The following is a 27399-nucleotide window of genomic DNA, read 5'->3' on the forward strand; positions in this document are numbered from 1 at the left end:
GAGACAAGCAAAGTTTTCTCAATTTAATATTTCTTATTAGAAATACACAAAGGTCATACATCACTTGACTGTCAAAAAAGCTCAAGCCTGGTTTTACATTATGAATAAAAATTATGGTGGATAACCCCAAAACTTAGAAATAATTATTCACATTATCCTTAAAAAAGACAGCGTCCCATATTGAACTATCTCTTGGGATGCCTAGCACCAGTGAAAATGTCATACCAAGCAAATTTGACAATAATATGCAAGCTAGAATACCCCCTTCTGATTGGTTTAAATATCTATGATAAGTAGTCTCTTTAGGCCCTGGGTTTCAAAGGGAGCGAATAAATCTGAGCAAGTCTTCATTTTTGAAATTCTTGCATGCCGCCATTTCGGCAGTTTGGATGATGCAGCTTTGCTTAATCTGGTACATTCTTGCATGCAGCCATTTCGGCAGTTTGGATGATGCAGCTTTGCTTAATCTGGTACCGTTAGGCCCTAATACATCAGTATGTATTATAACACATCTCTTGCTTGTTCTGTGTTCTGGTTGGCTGAAACACGGTCACGTTGGATGAACCAATATATTCTAATGATCGCGCGCGCGTGCTTTGCAGGAACTAGTACTCGAGCGGGCACTAGTCTTTGAAAATAGTGCCCGGTTACAGTGCCCTCTCTTGACTTGAACCGTGAATAGCAACTACAAAAATTCCTTTCTGTTCCAGATTTCTGTTCTTATTTGACAATTTAGACCGAGCTGTGTTATAAAAACACATATTGACTGGCATAATTCGGTAACTAGCGTATGTCTATTCCCCCTCGGGCCTATGAGTGACCAGAAGAGAGGCCTATTTCCCTCGGCCAAAGTCACTCAAAGTCCCTCGGGGGAAAAGAAGTACACTAGTTACCTCATTGCCAGTCAATATGTGTATAACGTGGTATAGATATTTGTGGTCATTGCTAACGTAGAGGCCGTAACAGGTACAAGATTCATGGATTTTATGGATTCATGTATACATGGATTCATGTATACACCAACAAAGTCTTCCCAAAAAAAGAAAACCAAGTAAGGCTGTGACAATATGTGTAAGTGAGCAATAGGAATGAAGGTATGTAGGCCTAATAACCATGTGATGTCCCAAGTTTACAAAAAGGAAAATAAAATAAAAAATAATACAAAAAAACAGACAGTAACTTAGGGAGGAGGGGTCCATACCCAGCAAACCCATCCCTGGTTCTGTGACTGTGTTACACAGGTAAAGATTAGACACATCGCCCTCTTGGTTGTATTTCTGAGGCTCCAATGTCCAACATTGTCTGGTTTTACACCTTCAATATGTAAAGAGTTGCTTGAGAGTATCCAGAGTAAGTGCACCAGTCTCTCCTTCCAGGTTGTCTAGGCTGGCACTAAAAGGGTCAGAAACCATTTGAAAAAAATGTTTATTTTTTATATATTTTTTAAAATTATATTCTTACAGATAAACATTTTTATGGTAATGAAATTTCAGAAGAAAATATCTGTAATTATTATTTACTTTATCATTTTGAAGGTTGAATATTGGTGATGACATTTAAAGGAGGTAATATTAATTTAAACTTTGGATAAAAAACATGCTACACTAATATGGGACAGCAACTAATATTCAAATAAATTTGAATACAAGTATTTCATAGCAAATTAGTTATGAATTAATGACTACAATACAGAGAAAATTATATCATTTCATCGAAAGAACACAAATAAAAGACCACATCAATTTGTCTTTGTTATTATACAAAGCAGTACATAACTTGTAAACTCAACACAATGACATGGGGACTACATTGCATTTGTGTTCCATATCTATTCATAAAGGCACTTGCCCCGATGCCCCTGTTCATTACCTTCGTGCCCCTAGAAATGCTACACAAATGGAGGGAAACAATTATTAAACATTTGATCTCATCAAAAACAGCCAAAGCCATTCAACACTGAAACCCAGCCAACCAAAGTTAAAGGCACTGGACACTATTGGTAATTACTAAAAATAGTTACGAGCAAAGAAAACCTTACTTGGTAACAAGCAACGGGGAGCTGTAAAACGTTGTGAGAAACAGCTCCCTCTGAGGTAATGTAGTTTTTGAGAAAGGTGTAACTTCTCACTCAAATGTTAAAAGACTTCAGGTCTTTTTTAGGCATCTGAAAGCACACAAATGTGTGCAACAGTTTTGTTTTTTCTTTCATTACTCTCTTGCAACTTCGATGATCAATTGCGTCCCAAATTTTCACAGATTTGTTATTTTATGCATTGATACGCTGGGATACACCAAGTGAGAATGCTGGTCTTTGACAATTACCAAAGGTGTGCAGTGCCTTCAGACTCACAATGATAACCAATAAATATAATGACAGATAAACTGAAGATGAAACTATAACAGTCGCAGCATAAAAACATTTCAATAAATTAGAAACGTCTCTCTCCCTCTCTATTGACTTACCTTGTGTGCTTAGCTTGTAGAAACGCATGTAACCGTTCCTCTATAGTGTCTCTTACTAGAAAGCGATGAACTACAGTTGGCCTAAACGAATCAATAAAACAAAATACTGGGTGATCAACTTTGATGTTGGTTTAGTGACAGGTTGCAAACTATATTACACTCGTCAACTATTTAACATGATATATTTACACATAGATTCTTGTCAGTTGATTGGTGGAAAACATATCATATGTCAAGCTTTATTTAGGCATGCATTTACTGCCGCGACGCTCCAAACTTCCTTTTGGGCGTCCTATACTGATAAATATAGGACAATTGGGACACTTCACAGCGAAGCTACATATTTATATGCAGCATTGTTATTAACTTCAATACCGTGGAGTTTCTTAATTGGTCTCAACGTTTCGACTAGCTTGCTCTCACTCACTCACTCACCCACTCGGTCACCCACTAGCTTGATTTATAACACACCTGTTGCTTTTTCTGAATTCTGGTTGGATGAACTAATATAGTCTAGTGATGGCGCGATCATGTTTTGCGGAAACTCGTTACAGCGCCCTCTTTTGACTTGAACCGTGAACAGCAACTAAAAAACTTCCTTTCTTTTCCAGATTTCTGTTCTTATTTCACATTTAAGACCGAGCTGTGTTATAAAACATGTTATGTATAGTAGTCATCCTCAGAAGACTGAAGAGTGTGAGAGATGTGGGCCTATTTATAGGGGTTCAGAGTTTTCATAAATGTTTGTCTCACCTCGTTTGGCCGATACGATGAACTCTCCCCACAGCTTGTAACTCACTGGCTGGATTGAGAATAGGCTCAACGAGTAGTACATGAGTAGCTTCCATGATATTCAGACCCTTGCTTCCGCTGTGTACGGGCATCAGGAGTGCCGTCACACACTCCTCTTGCTTGAAATCCATCAAGTTTTCCTAGGAAGGAAACAAATTTTCTACACTTGAATTTGCATGTTCACGGCACATCAAATATTAAAGGCAGTGGACACTATTGGTAGTTACTCAAAATAATTATTAGCATAAAACCTTTCTTGGTGACGAGTAATGGGGAGAGGTTGATAGTATAAAACATTGTGAGAAACGGCTCCCTATGAAGTGCCATAGTTTTCGAGAAAGAAGTAATTTTCCATGAATTTGATTTCGAGACCTCAGATTTAGAAATTGAGGTCTCGAAATCAACCATCTAAACGCATACAACTTCATGTGACAAGGTAGTTTTTTCCTTTCAATATTACCTCGCAAGGTCGAAGACCATTTGAGCTCAAATTTTCACAGGTTGGTTATTTTGTGCATATGTTGAGATACACCAACTGTGAAGGCTAGTCTTTGACAATTACCAATAGTGTCCACTGCCTTTAATAGAGGGAAATTTGCATGAGAGATTAAGAATATTATTTTCGTTTTTTTTTTACCCATATACACCGATGTGTGTTAACACTGTCTACTCAGTACTTTCCTGAGCTCTGTGAACAAAAATCATAGGTATATAACTCGGTTGGGATTCAAACCCACAACCTTTGCAATTCTGGAGCAGTGTCTTACTAACTAGACCACCGAGATTGCCTGGCAGCTAGAGGCAGTTCAAATCCTACATGTGTTTACTTTAGCAGCGGGTACCGCAAAGATTTAACAGATGGAAATTTATTGTAATTATTATACATTTCTGGTAATGAAACCAAGCAGTGTGTGGTATCACCATGTGTGTTTCTACTTGCCACGTAGATTGTGTTCCTTTTGAAAACTCGTCTTGACCCATTTCACCTGACGTCATCATCAGAAAAATCTTGAATGCGCCATACTGGTGGGCAATTTCATTGTGCGTTTTTATATGTAACTCTATGCTGTGCGTGATGCAGTGAAGTGTGCATTTTAGGTGACACGGCGTTAATAATGTAACCTAGCTGCCCACCAACATGGTGAGCGTGGCATCAGTCGCCGCGTTTGACGCGCGTGCAAGGGGTCAACACTTTGGTATTTGGGAGACTTCTTAGTTCTGCAAAGGAATGTCCTGCTTATAAATTATTAACAAATAACTGGGTGGAAGATAGGAAATCAAGCTAATGCTACCTTGAAATGGCGGTCTCCAAACAGTCCAATGCTACGGTACTCTATATCATTGTCCTTCAACGACTTGGCGATGACAGTCAAAACGTCAATCCACTGAAAAGTGAAGATGATAAATTATGAACAAGCAACCAAACTAAATGTAGACTAAAGGTTAAGTTGTTTTAAAAGGGACGCCTATTATTTTACACTACACTGCATTACACATGGGACATTGTCCCAAATGGCGCAACCAACAGGATTATGATTATGGCATCAGGTGAAATAATAATTTGAGGTTCTTATATACCCATGCCTACATCCGTATGGACTGTAAAAGGGGTAACCCTGTTTCAGCCCTAGGAGTAGGTGGCAACGGCCTCTGGAAATAAATAAATGTAGCCCACACCTGGAAGTGGCCTTCAGGCCTTGTGTGTCTGGCGACTTGCATACAAAAAAAATTAAAAAACGCTTTATCACACCCCTAAGGGGCATACCAAAGTGCTCAGTATTTTTTCCTGCACGGTAAGTGGAGCTACGTTTTGAAGTATGAGACATATTCCTTAAAGGCACTGCGTAATGGTTTTATACAAGGTGCTGTGGCGCAATATACTGCCAATCAATCCAGGAACACCGGGCGAACCATGTCTTTTTTCGATAAGTGCACTGGTTTTTTGTACGTGCGTTACACAACACATGGGACCAACAGCTGTACGCCCATCCGAAGGTTGAAGCATCATGGCTATGTGTCTTGCTTTAGGACAAAGGTGTCACGACTGGGACTCAAACACACACTCTGCTGATCAGAAACACCAGAGCTCGAGTCCGGTGCTCTTAACCGCTTGGCCATGTCACGCCATACGGACTGGCATCATAATGAACTTTTCAAAGAGCCTGCTTAGCTTGTTCAGGGATGATCTTTCTGAATTATGCACTGAGCAATCTGTCTAGGTCTTTCTTTAATAATAATAATGGAGTCTTATAAAGCGCCGGTATCTGGCAAAAAAAGCGCTCATCACGATACAAATAGAACAGTTAAAAAAAAAAAGGAACAGAAATAAGTATGTTGAAAATCACTGGTCAACATTTACTTTAAAAAGGTGAATGTTTAAAGCAGTTTCAATTGAAGATGTCCTGATGTGGTCAGGAAAACTATTCCACACTTTTCATTTCTTTCTTTATTGATAACTTACGGTTGAAAAAATTAGGGCCTTGACGTGTGGGTCCTGGTTCCTGAGCTGAAGAAGGATTCGAACCACGGCTTCTACTTTAGTTGAATAGCCTCCCTGGATAGGAGATCAAGAAACTAATGAGTGATTTTATAGTGATGTGGATTAAATTTTGTAGAATATATCCAGCAAACCAGAAATATCTATAAATTTGCATCGGGGATAAAGAATATTAATTTTATTAATATCTAGGTTCAAAATGTTAGTGAGGGTTTAACTTTTCAAAGTACAAAGTAGGGTCAGCGCTACACAGTCATCATTAACAATTTCAATTTGTAGTTAAGCTTCATTTTTGTAACGGCTTTAAACCGGGAAAATAAAGTCAAACACCACAAATAAATGTGTTCACAAAAGATTTATTTTTTATTTTTACCAACTTCCCCTAGCAAAGTTGTTAAATGGCCACACATTTCAACCCTCCCGGATTCTTTTAAAAAGCTTAGTAACAACACAACACAAACATAAAAGTAAAATATTAGTCAGATATTAGTACATATGTAGTACAGCAGAAGAAGTCAAGTGGACAAGGAGTGAATTGAAAGGAGCAAAATACAAAAAGTCAATTGTTTGGTCTCAGAAAAGATCGCCTGTAGCAGGTTTACTCACCCTCACATTAATGGAACAGTCCTCCTCCTCATTGGTCAGGTCAGTGCTGACAAATGATATTTCAAAGGTGGATGAGACCGACCGACAGATTGCACAACGGATGGTCTTACGTCTTGAACTGTTATGAACGCGCATCATCTCCATGCAGTTATTGCAGAAAGAGTGGCCGCATGGCAGAACAGACCACTGGTGGGGGACGGAAAAAAGGGTTAATTTGAGTTCAACAAAGAAAAATTTACTTGAGCAGGATTTGATCCAATGACCTCCGGATTGTCGGTGTCACAGAGAATTCTGTCCGCCGGAGATTCTGTCCCCCATACAAGAAATTAACATGAGCTGAGGAGGATGATTCAAAAGAGGGCGCTATCAGAAGTAGTTTGTACACAGTTTGCCGTGTGGGAAGGACAGAATCTCCTGACACATCGGCACTCTACCAACTGAACTATTTTGGGGTGTCGTGGCCGAGCGGATAAGAGCACCGAATTCAAGCTCTGGTGATTCTGTTCAGCAGAGTGTGGGTTGGAATCCCAGTCGTGACACTTGTGTCCCTGAGCAAGACACTTCAATATACCCAGGGGTAAATGGGTACCTGTGAGGGCAGAGTTGGTTCTTGTGATGGATTAGCTTTGATGCGCTACATATTTGGCGGCACATGCTATATACTCCCCAGGGAGCTGAGATGGTTTAAGGAATGATTTAAAGGCAGTGGATACTACTGGTAATTACTCAAAATAATTATTGGCATAAAACCTCACTTTGTACAGAGTAATGGGGAGAGGTTGGTAGTATAAAACATTGTGAAAAAACGGCTCCCTCTGAAGTAGAGTAGTTTTCGAGAAAGAAGTTATTTTCCATAAACTTGATTTCAAGACCTCAAGTTTAGAAATTGAGGTCGCGAAATCAAGCATCTGAAAGCACAAAACTTCGTGTGACAAGGGTGTTTTTTCTTTCATTATTATCTCACAACTTTGACAACCAATTGAGCTCAAATTTTCACAGGTTTGTTATTTTATGCATATGTTGAGATACACCAAGAGAGAAGACTGGTCTTTGACAATTACCAATAGTGTCCACTGTCTTTAATGAAATTATCAAGCCCTATGTTGGCTGTCTCCCTATGCTGTAAATATCTTTGTTATGGTGTGCCAGTCAGAAGCCATACAACCGTTAACTGCCGTGTAGCCAGGGATCACACCCAAGTTTACCATACAACCAGGGAAGCGGCAGCCATGGATCACCTTAAGGGGATGCGACAACAGTTTTTTTTAAAAGGATGTATGGTTTCTGACTGGTACCCCTGAAAAAAGATGTTGACAAAATTGGGAGACTGCCAACATAAGGCTAGATAGCTAGAGCGCAGGTCTGCTAATCCGTAGGTCGTTGGTTCAAATCTCCCTTGATTAACTTTTTCTTTTTTTCAGCCCCAAATTATTTAAAATTTTCCAAGTTAGTTTCCCATGTGGTTTGGTACTTGATAGTTTATATTTAATCAATTTTGGCAACTCACTTCAAAGTTTTGTTAATAAAATGCCTTCTTCTACATACCTGTTTTCCGAGTTCCCGCACACAGATCGGGCAAGGTTCTGGATTGATGCCACCTGGTAGGTCACTCTGCGCACTAGAGAGGCTTCTCAGGTAGACCAACTGACCAAGCTTCTTCTTCAACTCACTCTGTGCCAGGACCCTGTCGTTAAGAAGCTTATATCGCTGCTGATCCAACTACAAAAACAATTTTTAAAAACCAAAGATTTTAGTAGCAGAAGGCGTAGTAGAAACAGTTGAGTTTGTGGCAAGTGCTTTCAGTAGCAGTCTTTTGAAAATGAAACACTTGATGTCATCTTAAAAAAAAAAAGGTTCACACCATTTGTATCGATGGAAATAATGTCAAAGGGTTTGGGTACTTTTTGTACGACACAAAACACAATGTCATCAGATTTACATTAACTTTACATGATTTGAAGATAATGTTTGTAGAAAGCTTAATTCCCTTCAAATATTACTTGCTGAGGTGCTGTAGTTTTTGAAAAAGGAGTAAAGCAATGTCAAAGAAACATTTTTCGTCTCGGGAGACGAACATTATTTTAGCATGTACAACGTTTTTACGAGACTCTCCTGAAACTATTGCTCTGTGATTTGCACTTTTTTTCCCTCAAATTATTGACGACTAATGAAGCTGAAACTTCTACAAGTAAATTACATTACATACATCTTTATTCACTGTGAGTAGAAATTCATGTCATGGTTAAAAATATGATCTACAAAGGCATCAAAACCCTTTAAGGAAGTTGGGTCATTACTTGATTTGGTTCGATGACGTTTGGCTGAGAGGTGACATCGTCTGGCTCATGAGCTTCTCTCAGGCGTAGACGCATGGTGGCCATCTTTAACTCATCCCAAGCTGCAACTCGCTCAGACAGCATGGTCCAGGTGACACGCAGACTCTGCAGGGGTAAATTATTGGTGAAAATTTTGCCATTCTCTACTTACTATAGACATTGTATAGTGTTGGTAACCAATGGATGAAAAGATTTAGCTTTTGAAGCAAAAAAAAAAGGCTTGGTGTCAAGTTTGTGTCAGGCTTGTACGTTATGCTCTGTTTTTGAAAGGGCAATGACACCAAGGCATTTTCTACTTGGTAAAGGGCACCCTATGAGGAAATTGTACATTTCTATTGTAGCATTTCAAGGGCACCAAGGCAATGACCAGGGGGCATGGAAGCAATCGCTCACATCAAAATGAAAATACAAAGACGTCATTTGTGGGATACAATCTGAAGCCCCAATAACATCAACAATTGAGTGATGACATCAAACGGCTTTTACACAATATTACTGAAATAATAATAATAACAACCGCATTTCTATAGCGCCTAACACCTCTAATAAAGAGCAGTAGAAGTGCTCAAAATGATCAGTTTTTGCAATAATTTAAGAACCATCTAATCTTGTGTGAACTAAATTTCTAATTGGATTGACCACTTGTTGAATGACTGTCAGCAAAGATTATTATTTGCCATTACATTCAAGCTGGCCTTTACCTGTTTCAGTGTCCACTCTTTTGTGTTGTGAACCTAAATTGCCCAGCTAAAAAAAGCTACCACCTCTTGCAATGAAATTTCGACAGGTTAGTTTGTTTGTGTATCTGGGAATAACAATCAGAACAGTCTTTAGAAGAATGTTAATTTTGGTTTTTACCCATACACCGATGTGTGTTAGCACTGTATACTCAGTACTTTCCCGAGTCCTGTGAAAAAATATCACAGGCATGTTACTCGAAGGGGGATTCGAACCAATGACCCTTGCAGTTCTAGAGCAGTGTCTTACCAACTAGACTACCGAGATACCCGGTAGCTAGAGGCAGTTCGAATCCTATTTTTCTGGCAGCTGGTGCTGCAACGATATAATAGATGTTAAATTTGCATCAGGGATGTGTTAGCACTGTATATAATCTTTAGAAGCTTCTGTGACTGTTTCGTTAGTTTTTTACCTTAAACTCTTTCTTCTGTGTGTCCACCATCTCCACATAATCGTTGCCTTCCTGCAAGACATCTTCATCAGCGCCGTGATGCTTCAGGAACGCCAGGAGAGATCGAAGGATTCTCTCTGTCTCGCTAGCAGCCCAGGAACCTAGGAGTTTAGGTCCTGTCACATTGCTATCATCATCCTCTGGATCCGGATCCGCCATGTTGTCCCTTCGTGATGTGGAAAAAATCATTAGAATTTACATTTTTTATTTGTAAAGGAAACCAAAACAGTGATGAATCAGAGCAGTGCAGACTCTACACTGAGTTCTCTAAAACCCTATCAAGAAACCAGCATCTCAAACACTCTTCAGTCTTCGCAGCCGGTCCAATGTCATGGCTCTGATAACCATAAGCAAAGTGTCAGCGCTTACGCAAGCAGGGAACTACGCGCTTATGTCAAGTGCTATTAAAAGATTAGGAGGGCATTCTTCGTTTACACATCTAGAACAGAATCTCAGCGCTTGCACAGTATTAGTGCCGAATGTGATGTTAAGAAGAGCCATGAACTTGGGCACTAATTATGAATAGAGCAGACTCGTCAAAAGCTCCAAAACATTTGACAGACTAGTCCAAACAGCGCCCTCCTTTGACAACCAAGGATGGGTATAAAAGGCAGTTGAATATTGGACACGGTTGCCAGTCTTGGGAAGCTCATAACTTGGGAAATATTATAAGCAAGTAATATAACTACAATTATTTGGATTTGAAAAAAACAACCTCTTAATCCATAAAAAAAACTACTACTTGTCTTACCTTTGCTTGATGGAAAACAAACATGTTTCATACTCTGTGAACAACGTATGCACTCTACAGAATGGACACCTGATAAAAAATATAAAAAAACAAAAGATTTTAAATTTTGTTTTAGAGTCACCTGGAAATAGAACTTTTTTTTTCTTCAAACATTAGAGTACAATTATGTTTCTGAACAATAAAATAATTTTTTAGTAATTGTTTTTAACGATTTATATGAAAGAAAAAAAAAAAAAAAGTTGTGTGGGGGTGAATCCGCCTACCCCTTTTGTGACATCAATCGAGGCAGACTTTGCCTCGATCGAACATCGAAGACACGTACGTGCAAGTACATTCAAGTCCTAGTCGTGAGTTTGTACGTTTCGAAAAAAGGTTTTTTCTTGCATTTTCCCGGCAATGGCGACCAGGTGTAACAACTAAAGATGACGTCTTTTCAACCGCAGTGCAGCAAACACTTTGAGCCGTCGTGCTTTGAGAATCAGGAAAACACTACACATTTTGACATGAAGAGAAAAGTTCTTTTCTAAAACATGACGCCATCCCTAACAATTTTTCCAGATAGTGGGGAAGTCGAAGAAGGTACCTGAAAGACGTAACAAACCTAAAGAAGCATTTGCCTAATGTGTACAAAATCAGGTATTGTTTCAACTTTAAAGGCATGTTTTTAGCTTGCGCCAAGCATCACTATCTTGTGTTGGCACTGTCCAGCAAACACTTTGAGCCGTCGTGCTTTGAGAATCAGGAAAACACTACACATTTTGACATGAAGAGAAAAGTTCTTTTCTAAAACATGACGCCATCCCTAACAATTTTTCCAGATAGTGGGGAAGTCGAAGAAGGTACCTGAAAGACGTAACAAACCTAAAGAAGCATTTGCCTAATGTGTACAAAATCAGGTATTGTTTCAACTTTGAGGGCATGTTTTTAGCTTGCGCCAAGCATCACTATCTTGTGTTGGCACTGCATGCGATTCATTGCGCCTCCGTTGACGTCACGAACAGCGCCCTCTCGGGTCGGACTTTTTTTCAAATTTGTTAATAACATGGAAACTAATTTTTTTAAACCTTAGTTAATTGTTTATTCATATTCCACTCATCAAAACACATATTTTAATGACAAAAGCTTTATTTTGACAAAATACCACTTCCATGTGACTTTAATTAATTGGTTTATTGCATAGAAGGAACACTACAGAACTGGTAAGAAAAAAAACCCCAGTGAAGATCACACATTTACATAAAACTTTACACGGTCTAATGATGATGATAGTAGAAAACATCCCTTGACATAATGTCATGGGTCAGAGCCCCTTAATGTCATAGCAGTACATACTCAACCAATTGAAATGGAAACTATACCTGTTCTTTGGTTTCCCTCCGAAAGGTCTCAGATGGCAGTCTGTTGCCTCGGATACCAGTTCCTGATTGACCTCAACATTGAGTCTCATCATGCCAGATTGAAGACGTTGGTACGCAGCGGTCAAATCATCCATCTTGGTGACTAAAACCATCTGTAGGCCTCGGATGGTAGAAAAACTTGGAAGGAAAATCAAGAGGAGTTTTAATTCATCAAGAGAATTTGAAACGTATCTGAAAAATGTGTGTTAAATTCTATTGATTAGTTTACAGAACAGCCTGTTTTACAGCAATACATGAAAACTCAACATGATGAACCCTCCTACTGTTTGACCATTAAGTTTTGTCCAGTTAAATTTTGAATGATAGATAAACTTAGCCAGCCTGCAACTTGACACCACGTGGTGGCTACATCTACACAGTTATTTCTATGCACACAGTACACAACCCATACAGTAGAATGACTGCTTCTTCCACATGGTCGGTCGACTCGCTGTAAATGGCACCAAGAGTAGGAGGGTTAATGAGAAAACATCCTACATGAAAACACCAAAGGTTTCTTACTGGTTGACAACGCTCAGGGTATCGTTCCTTGTTGTAGACTGCAAGGCGTTCTTAACCTTGTCAATGAACTCTTCATCAAATCCCAAATACTGTATGTATTGCAGACCTTCCACCCACCAAGGGCCAGCAGAAGAAGGCTTTGGGGAAAAACAAATTGGGAATTAGTTTTTAGAATTAGTTTTGTTACTTCTGTTTTGTTCCTTTTATTGCCTTGTATTGTACATGTTGTGTTTGTATTGTTGATGTCAAATAATTAATCATATTTATTATAATAAGAGTAATAAAAAATAATAACAATAACTAGATATATGTATTGCATAATTTCCATACTAATTATCAAACTTTTTAACAAATTTTCTAGCGTCACAATTTGAAAAAAACTTTCCATGCCAATGATTGCCTCACTAACAAGTATGAACTGGGTTTAGTTTAGTTTCTGTCTGGGGTTTCAGGTCTGGAATGACATTTGGTGCCCCTTCAAACGTTTCCCATTGACTTGAAGATTTTACAATGGAAGTTTCCTTTGCAAAATGAAAATGGCCTTGCCCTTTCAACATGTTCCAAGATGAATTTCCAGGCCTGTGGTTTTGTGAATGTTTGTTTTTCATTTTGGACTGATTTACCTGGTCTTTGAGGTCAGTTATCTTCTCTTGGAGTGGGCGTAGACTGGTCAAGCTGGACTGCACAGCTGCCTCTGCCTTAGCCAGGTAAGCATCTCGAATCTCCTGCACCTGTTAAATCAATCAATCAATCAATCAATCAATCAATCAATCAATCAATCAATCAATCAATCAATCAATCAATCAATCAATCAATCAATCAATCAATCAATCAATCAATCAATCAATCAATCAATCAATCAATCAATCAGTCAATCAGTCAATCAATCAATCAATCAGTTTTGTTATTGAGTTTGAGTATTACACTAAAAGAAATCTAGAAAACAAGTTAAAGAGCAGCCTTGGGTTTGGTCTCGGACAGTCTGGATGATGAAGCCAAACAAACTCTTTGATGTTATACTTCTTAGGATTTACAGCCTCTCTTGTCAAAATTAATCCAGGACAGATAGTCGGATAACAAATCTCATTTTTTGTTGGGTTTCCGTCGGAATTTATTTTTAATGAGAGAATTGGTTTAAAGCCATTGGACACTTTCGGTAAACGGTATTGTCCAAAGGCCCACACTTTGTGTATCACAACTTATATATAAAATAACAAACCTGTGAAAATTTAGGAAAACCCACCCTTTCCACACGTTTCACCGTGTCAGGACATGTGTTTTAAATAAATCTGTTATTCTCGATATCGAGAATTGATAATTGTTTTAATGTTTTCTCAAAAAGTAAAGCATTTCATGGAATAATATTTCAAGAGAAGTCTTTCACCATTACCATTTTTAAACCCTGTAATCTATTTGTAAGTCTGTGAAAAAGGCACACAGTTCCCTGATGCACTAAAGACATGCTCTATGCTGATGCACCAAACTGAGCGCTGCAGGCTTGACTGGGTGTAGTAGAACACACCTGCGGTTTTAGAGTCAATCTCAAAGGTTTTGAGGTCATTATATTTCACTAATACACTGGTTTTTTCACCCATTTGGTATTGTATGCATATGTTTAGATACACCAGGTGAGTATACTGCTCTTTGACAATTACAAAACATGTCCAGTGCCTTTAAAAAGCAATATTCAGTTACAGGATATTTTTCTGGCTTTACCTGCTTGTCTAGTTCCCCGTCTCTCAGCGTAGGGATTAAACCTTCTGGCTTGAGTTTGAGCAGTTGATGTAGATTATGCATGGCGTGCAGCCTCTGTAGAGAATCCGTCTTCAATCTGTCTTTGTGCTCCTCAGCAGACAGCAGAACATCGCGATAATGCTGTATTGCATCAAGTGTCTGGCGAGGCAAAATGGTGGAAAGATTTTCAAAATAACTAAACATGGGATGAGAGAAGTGGTGTTTTACTCAAAAGTCATGATTGTTATGAACATTTGTATTGTCACTATTTGAACTGCAAATACATTCATCTTTCACTAAACCTAATCTCAATCCTCAATTATGTTTATAAAGTGAACAACTTCTCATAAAATCTAAGTAAGCTGCCGTTTTTTTTTCGTTTTCACAAAGTGACATTTTGCATATGGTAATCTAGCATATGAGTATGTGTGCTTAAATGAAGGTTCAATGCAAGACGACCCTCTGACGCTTTCAGTTTTCACGAAGTGACAGTTTTGATACGGGCAATTTGCACAATGTGTGCTGTGTATTTGTTAGTTTTCACAAAATGTTCTGTCTATTTTTTTGAACAGTTGTTCATTAAAAATGATTTTATTTGTAAGAAGTAATTGGCTAGAACACTTCAGGTATCAACTTTCATTCACAAATTTTTGGGGAATTTCCCCGTTATACAAATTCGCCCAAGAACGATATAAAAAGATCACCAACTTCAAATGCGATTATTTCTAAACCCAGCTTTTCCTCTGTGGAGTCTGTTGTGTCAGTTTGTGAAACCTGAGACAAATTTAGTCTTTGTCTTCTCTCCATTGGGTTCTTGGCTAGTATAGTGATTAAGTTCACTTTTCTTAGAGTCCATGGCTTCACAACCAGTATGAATCAATCAAAAAATGCCGTGCAAATCAGACTCACCTCCCCTTTGATGACGCAAACTGCAGCCAGGCCGTTGAGGGCGCACACCAGCTGCCTGTGCGCTTCTTCAGACTCCACCTTGGCTTTGAGAGTCAGTGATTGGAGAAGCTCAGCCATGGTCAGCCTGTTACGTTGCATGCTGACAAACTCACCGCGGACGGCCTGGGGATGGCAGCAGGCTTGGCGGAGCCTCAGCAAGGGGTTCATCAACTGGTCAGGAGGAACACAAAGAAAAAAGAAATGAAGTGCCATAGTTTTTGAGAAAGAAGTAATTTTCCACGAATTTGACTTCAAGACCTCAGATTTAGAACTTGAGGTCTCAAAATCAACCATCTAAACGCACACACCTTCGTGTGACAATGGTGTTTTTTTTCTTTCACTATTATCTCGCAAGTTTGACGACCAATTGAGCTCAAATTTTCACAGGTTTCTTATTTTATGCATATGTTGAGATACACTAACTGTGCAGGCTAGACTTTGACAATGACCAATAGTGTACACGGCCTTTAAAGGGTCTGTATACGTTTGGTAATTGCCAAAGACCCGTATTCTCACTTGGTGTGTCCCAACATATGCATAAAATAACAAACCTGTGAACATATGGGCTCAATTGGTCTTCGAATTTGCAAGAGAATAATAACAGAAAAAACACCCTGTTGTTGCTAAGCTTACTTGTTGCATTACTTTGTGTGCTTTCAGAAGCATAAAAAAAGGCTTCAGCTGAACTATTGTACTATTTGAGTGAGAAATAACCTCTTTCTCAAAAACTGAGTTACTTCAGAGGGAGCCGTTTCTCACAATGTTTTATACTATCAACAGCTCTCCAAGTAAGTTTTTATGCTAACAATTATTTTTAGTAATTTCCAATAGTTTTTATCAGAGCCTCTAGGTTCTGTATACTTTTGGTAACGACTCTGAAAATTAATGACAATAAAAATCTCACAGCAGCTTTGGATAGTAAAATGCTTTTTGAGAAACATTTCACTTCGCAGAACTGGGTTATGGACTAAGATATCACTTTTTATCCCCCAAAATTTGAAAATAAGAAGCATTACTGCGGTAACGCTTCTCAGATTGTGTATTCCAATGTGGATTATTCTTCCTACATGGACATTATTGCTTCACAGTTTCAGCGCTACCACTTGTTTTCACAAAGTTTCCTGCATGAGGATCACCCTAAACTGAAATCCTACCTTTTGAACTGTAGCTCTATCGAGAGTGCTGAGTTTGGTTTGGACGTCAAACGTCAGACGCCCGGTCACCTGGAGGAAATTATTGGAGCAGTCTTCGTGTTTGCGTTTGTAGAAGTGTGTCTCGATTGGTGAGAAATTCAGCCAATGGGTTTCCTCTGTTTGGGCTGGAATATTAATCTGGCAAACAGGAAAAACATATATTTTGTTTAAAGAATAGTTATTGGCAAAGACAAAATTGTCTTTAGAGTTTTGTTGTCCCCAAGCTTAGTGCCAAAATCTGCGCTAGAAGACTGAGGTTTGCAGGGCACTGCTATCGCCACCCTGAGCTTCCAGCCAGCAAGCTTGTGGTCTGGGAGCCCAAGCAAGGTCAAGCCCAAAGAGGTCGAGGCCATCTGACCTATGTCGATCTGCTGAAAAAGGACACTGGATTTGTGACAGCTGGGGAAGTGTCCACGTGCATGGGGGACAGGAAGACCTGGAGAAACCTCAGCCGTAATATCATTGAGCGAGGACACCACTTGAAATAGAAGAAGATGAGCCGGTCTGGTGCACTGGACTGACATTCTAGTAACATCTTCAGAACATTGATTTGGGTCCCAGTCATGGGATTTGTTGCCTTAATAAGGAAGACCTCTAACATTTTCTTCTTGAAGCCCTTTGCCAGGAGTGGCGTTTAGCTTTGAAACACCCGTAGAATAAGTGTGCTCAAACATCTGCTTAAAAATCTGCTAATACTAAATTGTAATACAACCCCCGTGCTAAAGAACTAGTGAGCAATCAAACTTGCATAAGTGTTCAATTTTTAAGCATAAATCTGCATTCACACTTTATGGTATAAGAAAAATAATACTTTTCAGCTGAATAAGGTGGAATATTTGGGTTATGCAACTCAAAATTAATGGGAATTTAAACAAAACAACAATTGTTTACAATGGGCGACCACACATGTCTGATATTATGATCCTACATTTACAATTTGGAATTTATATTTTTATGAACATGATCCACACCTGATTGATAACGTCTTTCTTGGCACTGCGCCAAAGCACTTTTGCCAGAGCCTCTTCCATTGGTTCCTGGTTGCCACGGAGATAGGGCTTGTAGAGGATGTTGTCCCACCAGCATTTGACCCAATATGGCTCCATGCCAAGGAAGAGGATTAATCCATACAAATCTATGTAGAGTGGAATTCAAAACATGGTATCGTGATTGTTAGAAAAACTTAAAACTACTTCTTCTTCTTTAAAGGTTAATTACATTATCGGTAAAAAACAAACTTGTCTTAGATCACAGATTTACATAAAACTTACACGGTCTAATGATAATGATAGAAGAAAACATCCCTTGAAATATTTCTGTCTGAAATGTCATAATTTGATGAGAAATAAAAACAATTAATTTCCCGTTTGGAATTTTAATCATTTCTTTATAATCGATGTCATGCAAATTGTATTATTGGTCTTTCACTATGAGTTTCTTGTGACCCAAATGGTCGATCAAACTTCTACAGGTTTGTCATTTTATGTACAATGTATCTGTAATATTCGTTTAAAAATGTTGCTTGTTCTTGAAGTCGAGCTCTATGAAATTGGTCCCTGGTAATAGATATTAAGGTTCGAATTGATGAGATTAAAGTTGATTGGAATGCTGTCCACTCCAGCGCTTTCTTGGTGTGACCACGTGGAAGAACACCTTCTTTTTGCCACCTTCCATCTCTCATGGATGTACTAATGCCGATTTATTCTGCCCAATCTGGCCCATTCTCAACACCAAAAGAAAAACATATCTTATGCAACGGATGAGCAGTAAATTTCATTTCTTTCTCTGAGTCTAAAAGAATCAACATGAAAAAACATGTGAGCAATAAACTTACTGGACAAGTCTCTCTGCACAGGAGTACCAGTGACACACCACCGGTTCACAGCAGTTAGCTGCAGAGCCATCTCAGCTGTCTGTATAAACAAACATAAACATTACACTGAACTCTTAAAAGCACACATATCTAACCTGACATGAAGGACAAACAAACAAAGTCCATGCTGAGAACATTAAAGCCTGGTTCGTACTTCCTGCGAATGCGATACAAATTTTGACACACATTCACAACAAATAATTTGAAGGTTGAACTCTCTGCAACTCCAGTGAATGTTGGGATACACCAAATGAGAATTCTGGTCTTTGACAATACCCAAGGTGTCAAGTTCCTTTAAAACGCACAAATTTAGTAAGAAATTTGCTCTTGAACAAGAAGCCAGTGAAGAGAGTTTAATACAGGCGTGTGGTTTAAGGGGCGTTTACCTTAGCTGTGGGGCACTCTACCATTTGAGCCTCATCCAAGCAGACTCTCCACCATTCCACTGCTGGGAGGGGACTAGGGACTGCCATGTAGCGCTTGGCGTAGCGTAATCGCCGTCCTTTCTGACCTATGTACAAGAAGCGTTTGGGCATAGAACTTTTTGTAATTGCTAATTCTTCACCTTTGTTTATATTAATTATTACATCATTTTTTTGGAGAGCGAATTAATTTTGACAGTATTATTTCAGAAGGAAATACTCTCCATAAAAAAATTGCACTGGTACATATAACACAGTTTTTACGTTTTTATGTAACTGAATAGAAGAGACATTAAAGCAGCTCACTGTTTGTTTGAAGTAGACCTACATAGTTGAGTTCTGATCTCAGCGTGTCATAGGTTGTGATGACAATGTCATGTTGGGCAAGAGAACGAGGGTGCAGAAAACCTTGCTTTTTCACACCATCATAGACCTGGGGGAAAAAAAGTATTCTCAGTAAGAGACTTTCTGGGATGATAGGTGGCAGCAGACTTACTGGGTAAAGCCAGAACTATGCGCATGTTCAGAACTATGTAAACAATGGAAATTTACCCGGTAAGTCTGCTGCCACCTAGCATTGGAAAGTCAGTGTTCCCAGTGGAACACTCAAGATTGCTCCTAATGGAACACACAGTGTTCCCGATAAACAGCCAGTGTTCCAATTGGGACAGTCAGTGTTTCCAATGCAAACACTCAGAACACTCAGTAAATTCCTAATGAAACAGAAATGTTTCCCAATGAAACTGTCAGTGTTCCCAAAGTAACAGTCAGTGCAGTGTTTCCAATGGAACAGTCAAGAATCCACACGCAGTGTTCCAACCATTCCCTAGTATTAAATTGCTCTTTTGCTGCCACCATACACAAACATGCACTTCTCTAACTTAGCACCCCCAAAAAAGGGGAAAAAGTAGCCGGTCACACTTAACTTTTGTTCAGTGTTTTTTCAGTTTTCTAAGGGTCTTTTTTCTAAGAGAAAATCAGCTGATCAGCTGAAAAGTTTTATGCCTGCATATATCCTTCTTTAACAGTTAAGTGGAACTTACGAGTACTTTAAGTGTCCGTGCACAAACATGTCTATTGATCTCATCAATCCATTGGTGGCAGATTGGTTTGGGGGAGACTATCAGGGTGGCTCCAGATGACACTGCAGGCTGAGGGAGAACAAATATTCAAAACAGTTCACACATTTTTTAGGGTACACTGTAGATAATAATGTGTTTGACATTGCAATGAAGCCAGGACCCAATATCATAGAGCTGCTTTAAAGCAGACAATTTTGCTTACAAATTGTGTGCTTAGCAAAAATAAGCAGGATACCAATCAGAAATGAAACATGTCACATAGGATGTTGGCTGGTAACCTTAATCTGGTTAGCATGGTTTTGTAATGTTTTTAAAACTACTTTTTCTGCTTAAGCAGCGCTATGAAACTTGGCCTTTGTCACATTCCCAACTAAACTGTTGCCATGGAACTTTATGATCATCAGATAAAAGGCTGGAAATTATTTAGAGGGCACAGAGGCCCCTTCAAAAGTTCCCAATATACTGACAGAACGGTTGATTTGATTGGAGGTAAAATACTGCACAAATACTTAGTGGGATGATGTGGCCTAGCGGATAAGAGCACCAAACTGAAGCTCTGGTGTTTCTGTTCAGCAGAGTTTGGGTTTGGGTTCCAGTTGTGACACTTATGTCCCTGAGCAAGACACTTAACTATTATTGCTTCTCTCTACCCAGGGGTAAATGGGTACCTGTGAGGACAGAAATGGTTCTTGTGATTGGTTTAGCTTTACAGTAGCCTATATTTGTTGCACCATCGTTGCACAGGCTGTATACTCCCCAGGGAGCTGAGATGGTTTAAGGAATGACCCAATGGCCCAGTGGCTAGGGGTTATGATGTTGGAAGCACTTGGGTGTGAAAAGCGCGATATAATTTTGTATTTTTTATTAATTATTATTATTACCTGATCCACACAGCACATTGGGCACAGACTGCATTCACTCTCTGGTACTCCTCTGTAATCGACGCACTTCCTATGCTGCCATCCATTGCACTGCCTGCACTCATAGAACAGCTCTCGGTCAAGCTCTTCTTCATACACACCGCAGATACAATGGAACTTAAAGTTAGGGTCTTCCTTGCTCTTCCGCCTGGATATACTGACGGGGAGCTTTTTGCTCCGCTTCTTTGTCTTTTTGACTTTGAGTTCACAATCCTTCTCTAGTCCTTTCCCCTTTTTGGCAGTTTCTGATGTACTTGGACATTGTTTTGAGGTCTGGAGAGGAGATTCTCGTCCAGATCTTGATACCTCCCTCAGATCTGTTGAATCTGTACATTTATTTAATACATTACCCGTTTGATATTGGTTTGCAGAAGTAGTTAAAGCCCCGTCTGTATCATTGCACATTTTATCCTTCCGCTCGTTGGATATAAAAGAAACGGTTTCTTGCCCTGTTAATTCAGCTTTGATCAGTTCCTTGCTTTCCTGAGGAGGGTGTCTAGACCCTTGACTCTTTAGACCAATGCCAAGTCCAGAGTCAACTGAATCTAGCTTTGTAGGTTTGCACGGGATGAGAAGCTCACATGAGGTAATTGGGTGGGAGTTTTCAACATACATTGCCTCTGCTTTAACTTTGGAAGTATTCTCCGGAACAGTTTGATGAAATTCTTTTCCTGGTGGTTCTAGATCACAGCTTGTGGAAGTCTGAGCCGCGAAAATAGTTTTTGAACCATTGATTACTGAGTTAGATGGCTCTGTGTCCATGGTAATGTTATTGTGATACTGTATGTGTATGTGGTCTACTTCTAAAGACTTGCCTTGCGATGATGCCTCTGGAGTTGGGTTTTCCAATACTTGATCAGTTTTAATTCCTGATTCAGGAAACTGAGGGAGGTTTGCCTTAGAGACTCCTTGATGACAGTTTGAGCGGCTTGTACTTGCAACAGTATTTAACTCAGATTTAGAAGAATGAATCTTACCAGTTTCGCTGTTAGAATCTACAATGCCAGTGGTACAGCTGAGTTGGTCTATGTCGATGATAGTGTCAATACTTCCAATAAGTGGGTCCGAGTCCACTTCAGAGATCTTTGCTTCAATCGATTCTCGCCCAGGAAGTACTTTCAACAAGGCTTTCCCAGAAGGAACTTCCATCAATGCTTCTCCAGGAGGTACTTCCAAAGATTCTTTCCCAGGAGGTACTTCAAACAATGCTTCCCTAGGAGGTACTTCCAACGCTTCCCCAGGAGAGACTTCCAACGATGCTCCTCCAGCAGATACTTCCAACATCTGTTTTGAATTATTGACTCCTGATCCTGGTATTAAAGAAGACTCTTTATTGTCATCTTCTTGATGGGAGAACTCAGAACTTGTACTCCTGACAGTATCAATATCAGATGAAGGATTCTCGGCAGTGTCGTTGTTGGAATCCAAGACGCTACCAGGGTACCTAGGATGGGCAAGGATGCAGGCAATGACCTCTACTGTCTTGCCCAAACCCATCTCATCCGCTAGGATTCCACCAGGAAATGATGGCTTCTGAGTGAAACGCTGCCTGGTGAATCTGTATTAAAATAAAGAGACAATTTCATTTTCCAAGAGACAAAGAGACATAGAGTTTATCAACAGAATATTACAAGAAAAATGCAAAAAATTTTAAAACACAAATCTCACACTAAAATCAAAGAGAATATTACAATCAGTCTGATTGAGGAAGCCCTCCATCAAATTTGTCCCTCCCGATGGAAATATATTCTTGAAGGGGTCAATTAACTCCCGTACAGGAACGTATTTCAAAGTCACATTTTAGACTACAAAGTACATAGGATGGAAATACTCAGGAGGAAATTGAAACTAATGTATTCAATGAAATTTCATGTTTGTTTTATTGACCCAATTCACCTGCTGTCATCATCAGAATAATCTTGGATGCACCATACTGGTGGGCAATGTCACTGTGCGTTATTCAGTGAAGGGCAAATTTTAGGTGACGCCGTGTTTACACGTTAACCTATGTGCCCACCAACATGGTGAGCGTGGCACAGTCGCCGTGTGTGACGGACGTGCAAGGGGTCAATACTTGACGCATAAACAATTCAATTCAATTCAATAATCAGTTCGAAGAGGATTCAAGTCAGATAGTTCCGTCAACAAAAGAGATGTCAACCACTCTCACTGGATATTATTTGAGCTTACATTTTCAAGACAAGGAAGGTCTAAATTTTGTTTTGTTCCTAATTTTTGTTTTTACTGTCGACCTCGTTTCACCATTAGGGCAATTTGGAAATAGCTTTTAACATTCTTTTACATTTTAATACCCTACTTGCGTCTCAAGTTTGACCCTACATTTAAGGTAACTGAAGCAAATTTTTACTTACTGTCCACTGTGTACATTGTAATACAATGTCTCCTCACCCAGTCTGACCTTTGACCAGAGGCAATGCAGCTTCCCTTCTACACTCTCCTCCTCCTCCTCTTCCTCCCGTCTCTTAATCCCGTAGCCCTCCTTCTGCAGCATCCAGGCCACTGCCTGACGCTGGTACTCTCGGAGGGTCGGCACGAGGTACGGACTCTGCAATTGGACGTCCAGGGTAATGGAGTCGTCTCCATTTATAGCATGCCGAAGGCGTATTGCGTCAAAGAGTTTGTTGAAATCGTGCCGTTTGGAAGTAACATCGTGGAGCAGTGGTGCTATCAGGAAGGAAGATATTGTGTTTGTTATTTTCTTCAACATGTTGTGCTATAAAATATGAAAGACAAATAGTCAATGTTGAATGTTTCTACATAAACTAGACTACCCCTGCTCGAGCACATAGTCCGGTAGTTTTACTATTGTTGTAATGTTATGGGGTCGACTAGAGGGAAATAACTAACACTAAGAAGTTTATTTATATTATATAACATATAGATGACCTTATGTAGTCGCCAATTGGAAAGTGGGTGTATTCATGCAAAATCAGGAAAGAATTAATGAACGATTGAATGAATTCATATTGGACTTATTGCTGTTATTGTTTATAAACTAACCTGGGAGTGGGTAGCCATGGAACCAGTGCATGATCCTCTGTATATGATGGGAATAGACATCTGCTCTAGTGACGAATTCTGCGGCAAACGCTGGTGTGGATATTCCTTGATGGGGAATGCAGACAGACAGCGACAGATGACCCGTCTTGGAATTGTAATCGTGGTGAATGAGTTTCAGCTGTGGGTGATTAAGTGATTAGGTTGTGCTTTGAATTTATACAAACAAAGAGACCAAAAAACAGTAAGTTCAGAACAACAGTGGAAAAAACAAATCCTAGTCAGGTTTCACAAAATGGATCTTTTTTGGGTCTTCCTTCTCATGAATGGGAGTGAAAACAATGCAGGGAATCCAAAACACCTTTACTATTCCACTTGGCGAGTAAAACAAAGGTTCCTTTTCACAATAAACATAACAGATAAGAGGCCCGGTGGTAAACCAATGATGAAATCGCATTTATATTGCAACAGCCCAATGTGTCAACTAAATTTTCCTTCATGCACAAGCCCCTTGTCTCTATTTTCTTACTACTGTATAACTCAAGAGTAGTTCATAATTATTATTATTACTTTGATTAAGATCCCAAAGAGATTGATATTTGCTAGATATTTTGACACAATAGACAACAATAAATATGACGTCACCATTCAAATACCTGCCCTACAACATGGCAACTTTCATAACAAGAAAGGGGTTATTCAATACAAAATTAACTAAAATAGCCAGTGGCTGTGAGGGTTAAATTTACCTTAGTTTTTAATGTCTGTTGATGGCAAATGTACTGCAGGGAGTCCAAGCATACATCTTTTGGCTCATTAACAATCTCAGCTACAAGGCACATGTACACAGATGGAGAGTACCCCGTTGGCGCATTCTCTGCATTGCCCATCGTGTAATCAAACACCAGGTAGTGTGGTCTCGGCGCGCAGATAAACAGGGAACAGCGCCCTCTTGGGAATTGTTTTGGTAAAGTCTGATCTCGGAGTGGGCTTTCCGAAAGGGTCTCTGGAAAGGGGTTGCGAATCTTGGACGGGCTGTGTGCCTTGAGGATCAGGGTGATTTGCCCGAGTTGGCACATGGAGGACTCCTTCGGGGTCTGTTCGTTAAGAGTGATGCTATAGCTAGCTCGTTCCCACAGGGTATTGTATTCAGCCTTTGTGATATGATTGGGAGGTGCCTGTTATTTGTATATAAAACAAAGAAAACAAAAGTAACTATACAAAGAGAGTACACATTTGTAATAAAAGGAACTTTAGAAGATCAAACGACTTAGAACAAGAGGTCTTGCAAGAGGTCTTGCATAAATGCACAGATTTCCTGAACAGCAAAATGGAGGTTGAACAACCACAATTTTGGAACACCTGTGCAGGCCTGTATGCTTCGTTTTTAAAAGGGCAGGGGGTACAACGGCGTTTCCTTCTAGCTTAGTTAAGGGCACCCTTTGAGGAAATTGTAAATTTCTACTGGAGCATTTCAAGGGCAGGCAGGCGTTGACCAGGGGGCATAAAGCCAATCGCCTTTGTTGCCTCCGTGAAGTATCAGGCCTGGAATCTGCCTCTATGCTCTAGTCTAACTTACCAGGCAAACAGTTTCCTTAACTGTGGATTCCACCAGTCCCCCGTCGGTGTGTGACGAGGATGTTGGACTGAACGGAGATAGATCTGATTCTACGGTCAACTCCACATCATCTACTTCAGCACCAGGTGGGACGGCACTGCAGCTAGTTGAAGCTCCCTGGTTCTCATCATTCATGTTCCACGTCAGGAGCCATCGTTTAGCAGGGTTGAGCTGTGTGGGACCTTTTCCTTTTCTCTTAGGCATTTTGTTTGGTTGTCTTCTAGATGTAGCTCCTAAAAACAAAAAGGCTGTCTACAGGTTCACAGGCATTCCAAACTGCAACCAAACAACAAAACTTTATAACTTAATTTTCTTTGTTGTTTTGTATGTTAAAATGCTCTGTTCTTCTTTACATGAATCTAAACACCCTTTACAACAATTGTAACTAGCTCGACGGCAGTAAAATTCAATCACTACTTTTTCACACAAGTGACATTTGGTTTATATTACTTGCTTCCAAATCCATTTTCTTGTCTAATTATTACAATTTGACTCAGACAAAAGAATGGATAGCTTTATATATATAAAACCTTTTCTTTCTCTTTCTTTGTCTCTGTAGTGTAATAATTGTGGCCCACAAGGACTTTTTGTAGAGGGAATTAGGGTCCGAAAATGTTGTACACTCGTACAACATTTTCGGACCCTAATTTGACCGTCTTACCGTCTTACCGTCCCACTTTTTCATTCAGTTCACTACCGAAAAGGGGAGAAAAGTTCAAAGTATGCATCAAAATGTCTGATCATTTCGGACCATGGCCTTGGCAGGGGAAAGGCATAAAATAAATGCTAAAACAACAGAATAATAACAATACTCGGTATTTCCTTTGGATACTTTCAGTATCCTGCCACCACTTGTTCACTCATTTTTACAAAAAGGGATATCTCCCATCTCATTGAGACATTGGGGTAACTTTAGACTTAGAGTAGATACTTTCCACACTGAAAAAATAATAATAACAAAATAAAAAATCAGGTAAAAAAAACCTGAACAGATTCACCCAAGCGCAGCATGAATCACCAAGGTCATCAGCCTTTTTCTTCTTCCATGTACTAACACGGAATACGAAGAAGGACCAGCGGGTTAGGAATAGGATGTATTGTCAGTATTTTGTTCGACAAAATGAGAAAATTAAGCACAAACTAAACTTTTGTGTTCTAAAAAAAAAATACAATTTGGATTTGAAGTTTTTACTTACCGGCATCAGCGATCACATGCACAATTCACTGCAGACTGCAGTTTGGGGTGTGTATATCGTGTACAGATTTTCATTGAGCTTTCAACGTTACTTTTTACTGAAGAAGATGCAAAATTTAACAAAAAGCGACCTGTCAGTGTCAGTGTCACCGTGTCCTCCACTGCGTGTTATGAACTCACACATGTTTTCATACCACCACACCACTTGCATGGATCCTAGAAACAACCAATATAAATCAATATGGCCGTTTTTCTTAGCGAGGAGCACCAGTCTAAACAGTCGTCTGTTTCAACAATTTGAATAGACGGCTGTTTTATGAACCAATTCGTAGTGAGGAGAGCACCACTTTAAAAAGTCGTCTGTTTCATTGAACGGCTGTTTTGTGTATCATTATTTTGTCTATTCTGTAAGTGAGGAGCACCACTTTAAACAGTCGTCTGTTTCTTAGAACGGCTGTTTTGTGTATCATTATATACTTCTCAATTCTTAGTGTGGAACACCACTTTAAACAGTCGTCTGTTTCATTGAACGGTTGTTTTATGTACCATTAAATACTTGACAATTCTTAGTGAGGAGTACCACTTTAAACAGTCGTCTGTTTCATTATACGGCTGTTTTGTGTATCATTCTCAATTCTTAGTGATGAGCACCACTTTAAACAGTCGTCTGTTTTATTAAACGGCTGTTTTATGTATCATTATATACTTCTCAATTCTTAGTGATGAGCACCACTTTAAACAGTCGTCTGTTTCATTTAACGGCTGTTTTGTGTATCATTATATACTTCTCAATTCTTAGCGCGGATATCCAGTTTAAACAGTCGTCTGTTTCATTGAACGGTT

General features: G+C 39.4%; 1 protein-coding gene across 2 annotated transcripts; it reads right to left on the reverse strand.

Annotated features, from left to right (window-relative positions):
• Positions 1-1224: 1224 nt before the first annotated feature.
• Positions 1225-26693, reverse strand: LOC117296900 (E3 ubiquitin-protein ligase SHPRH-like). 2 transcript variants are annotated; one of them, XM_033780003.1, is made up of 27 exons: positions 26558-26693; positions 25323-25594; positions 24493-24921; positions 23747-23924; positions 23098-23410; positions 20687-22283; positions 19767-19874; positions 19030-19156; positions 18688-18812; positions 18263-18341; positions 17400-17563; positions 16390-16566; positions 15197-15406; positions 14270-14446; positions 13177-13284; positions 12554-12690; positions 11993-12169; positions 10635-10703; positions 9845-10049; positions 8656-8799; positions 7904-8077; positions 6359-6544; positions 5717-5809; positions 4548-4640; positions 3217-3395; positions 2464-2544; positions 1225-1392 (listed from the first exon to the last, which is right to left on the reverse strand). In XM_033780003.1, exons 2-27 carry the CDS (start codon positions 25563-25565, stop codon positions 1317-1319), a joined length of 5649 nt encoding a protein of 1882 aa, XP_033635894.1. In that variant the 5' UTR covers positions 25566-25594; positions 26558-26693; the 3' UTR covers positions 1225-1316. The 2 variants fall into 2 exon arrangements, with proteins under 2 accessions (XP_033635894.1, XP_033635893.1); XM_033780002.1 differs by having other exon boundaries at positions 25323-25637.
• Between the last annotated feature and the right edge of the window lie 706 nt (positions 26694-27399).

Source organism: Asterias rubens, chromosome 11 (genome assembly GCF_902459465.1).
Source record: "Asterias rubens chromosome 11, eAstRub1.3, whole genome shotgun sequence".
NCBI classification, from domain to species: Eukaryota; Metazoa; Echinodermata; class Asteroidea; order Forcipulatida; family Asteriidae; genus Asterias; species Asterias rubens.

What these genes read in the sequence shown, in the direction of transcription:
- LOC117296900 (XM_033780003.1), bottom strand. Translation starts at nt 25,565, where the DNA reads ATGCCTAAGAGAAAAGGAAAAGGTCCCACACAGCTCAACCCTGCTAAA. An exon ending in TTTGCGTCATCAAAGGGGAG is followed by an intron (nt 14,447 to 15,196) that starts GTGAGTCTGATT and finishes TTGCCTCGCCAG; the next exon opens with ACACTTGATGCAATACAGCA. An exon ending in TAACTGACCTCAAAGACCAG is followed by an intron (nt 12,691 to 13,176) that starts GTAAATCAGTCC and finishes TTTTCCCCAAAG; the next exon opens with CCTTCTTCTGCTGGCCCTTG.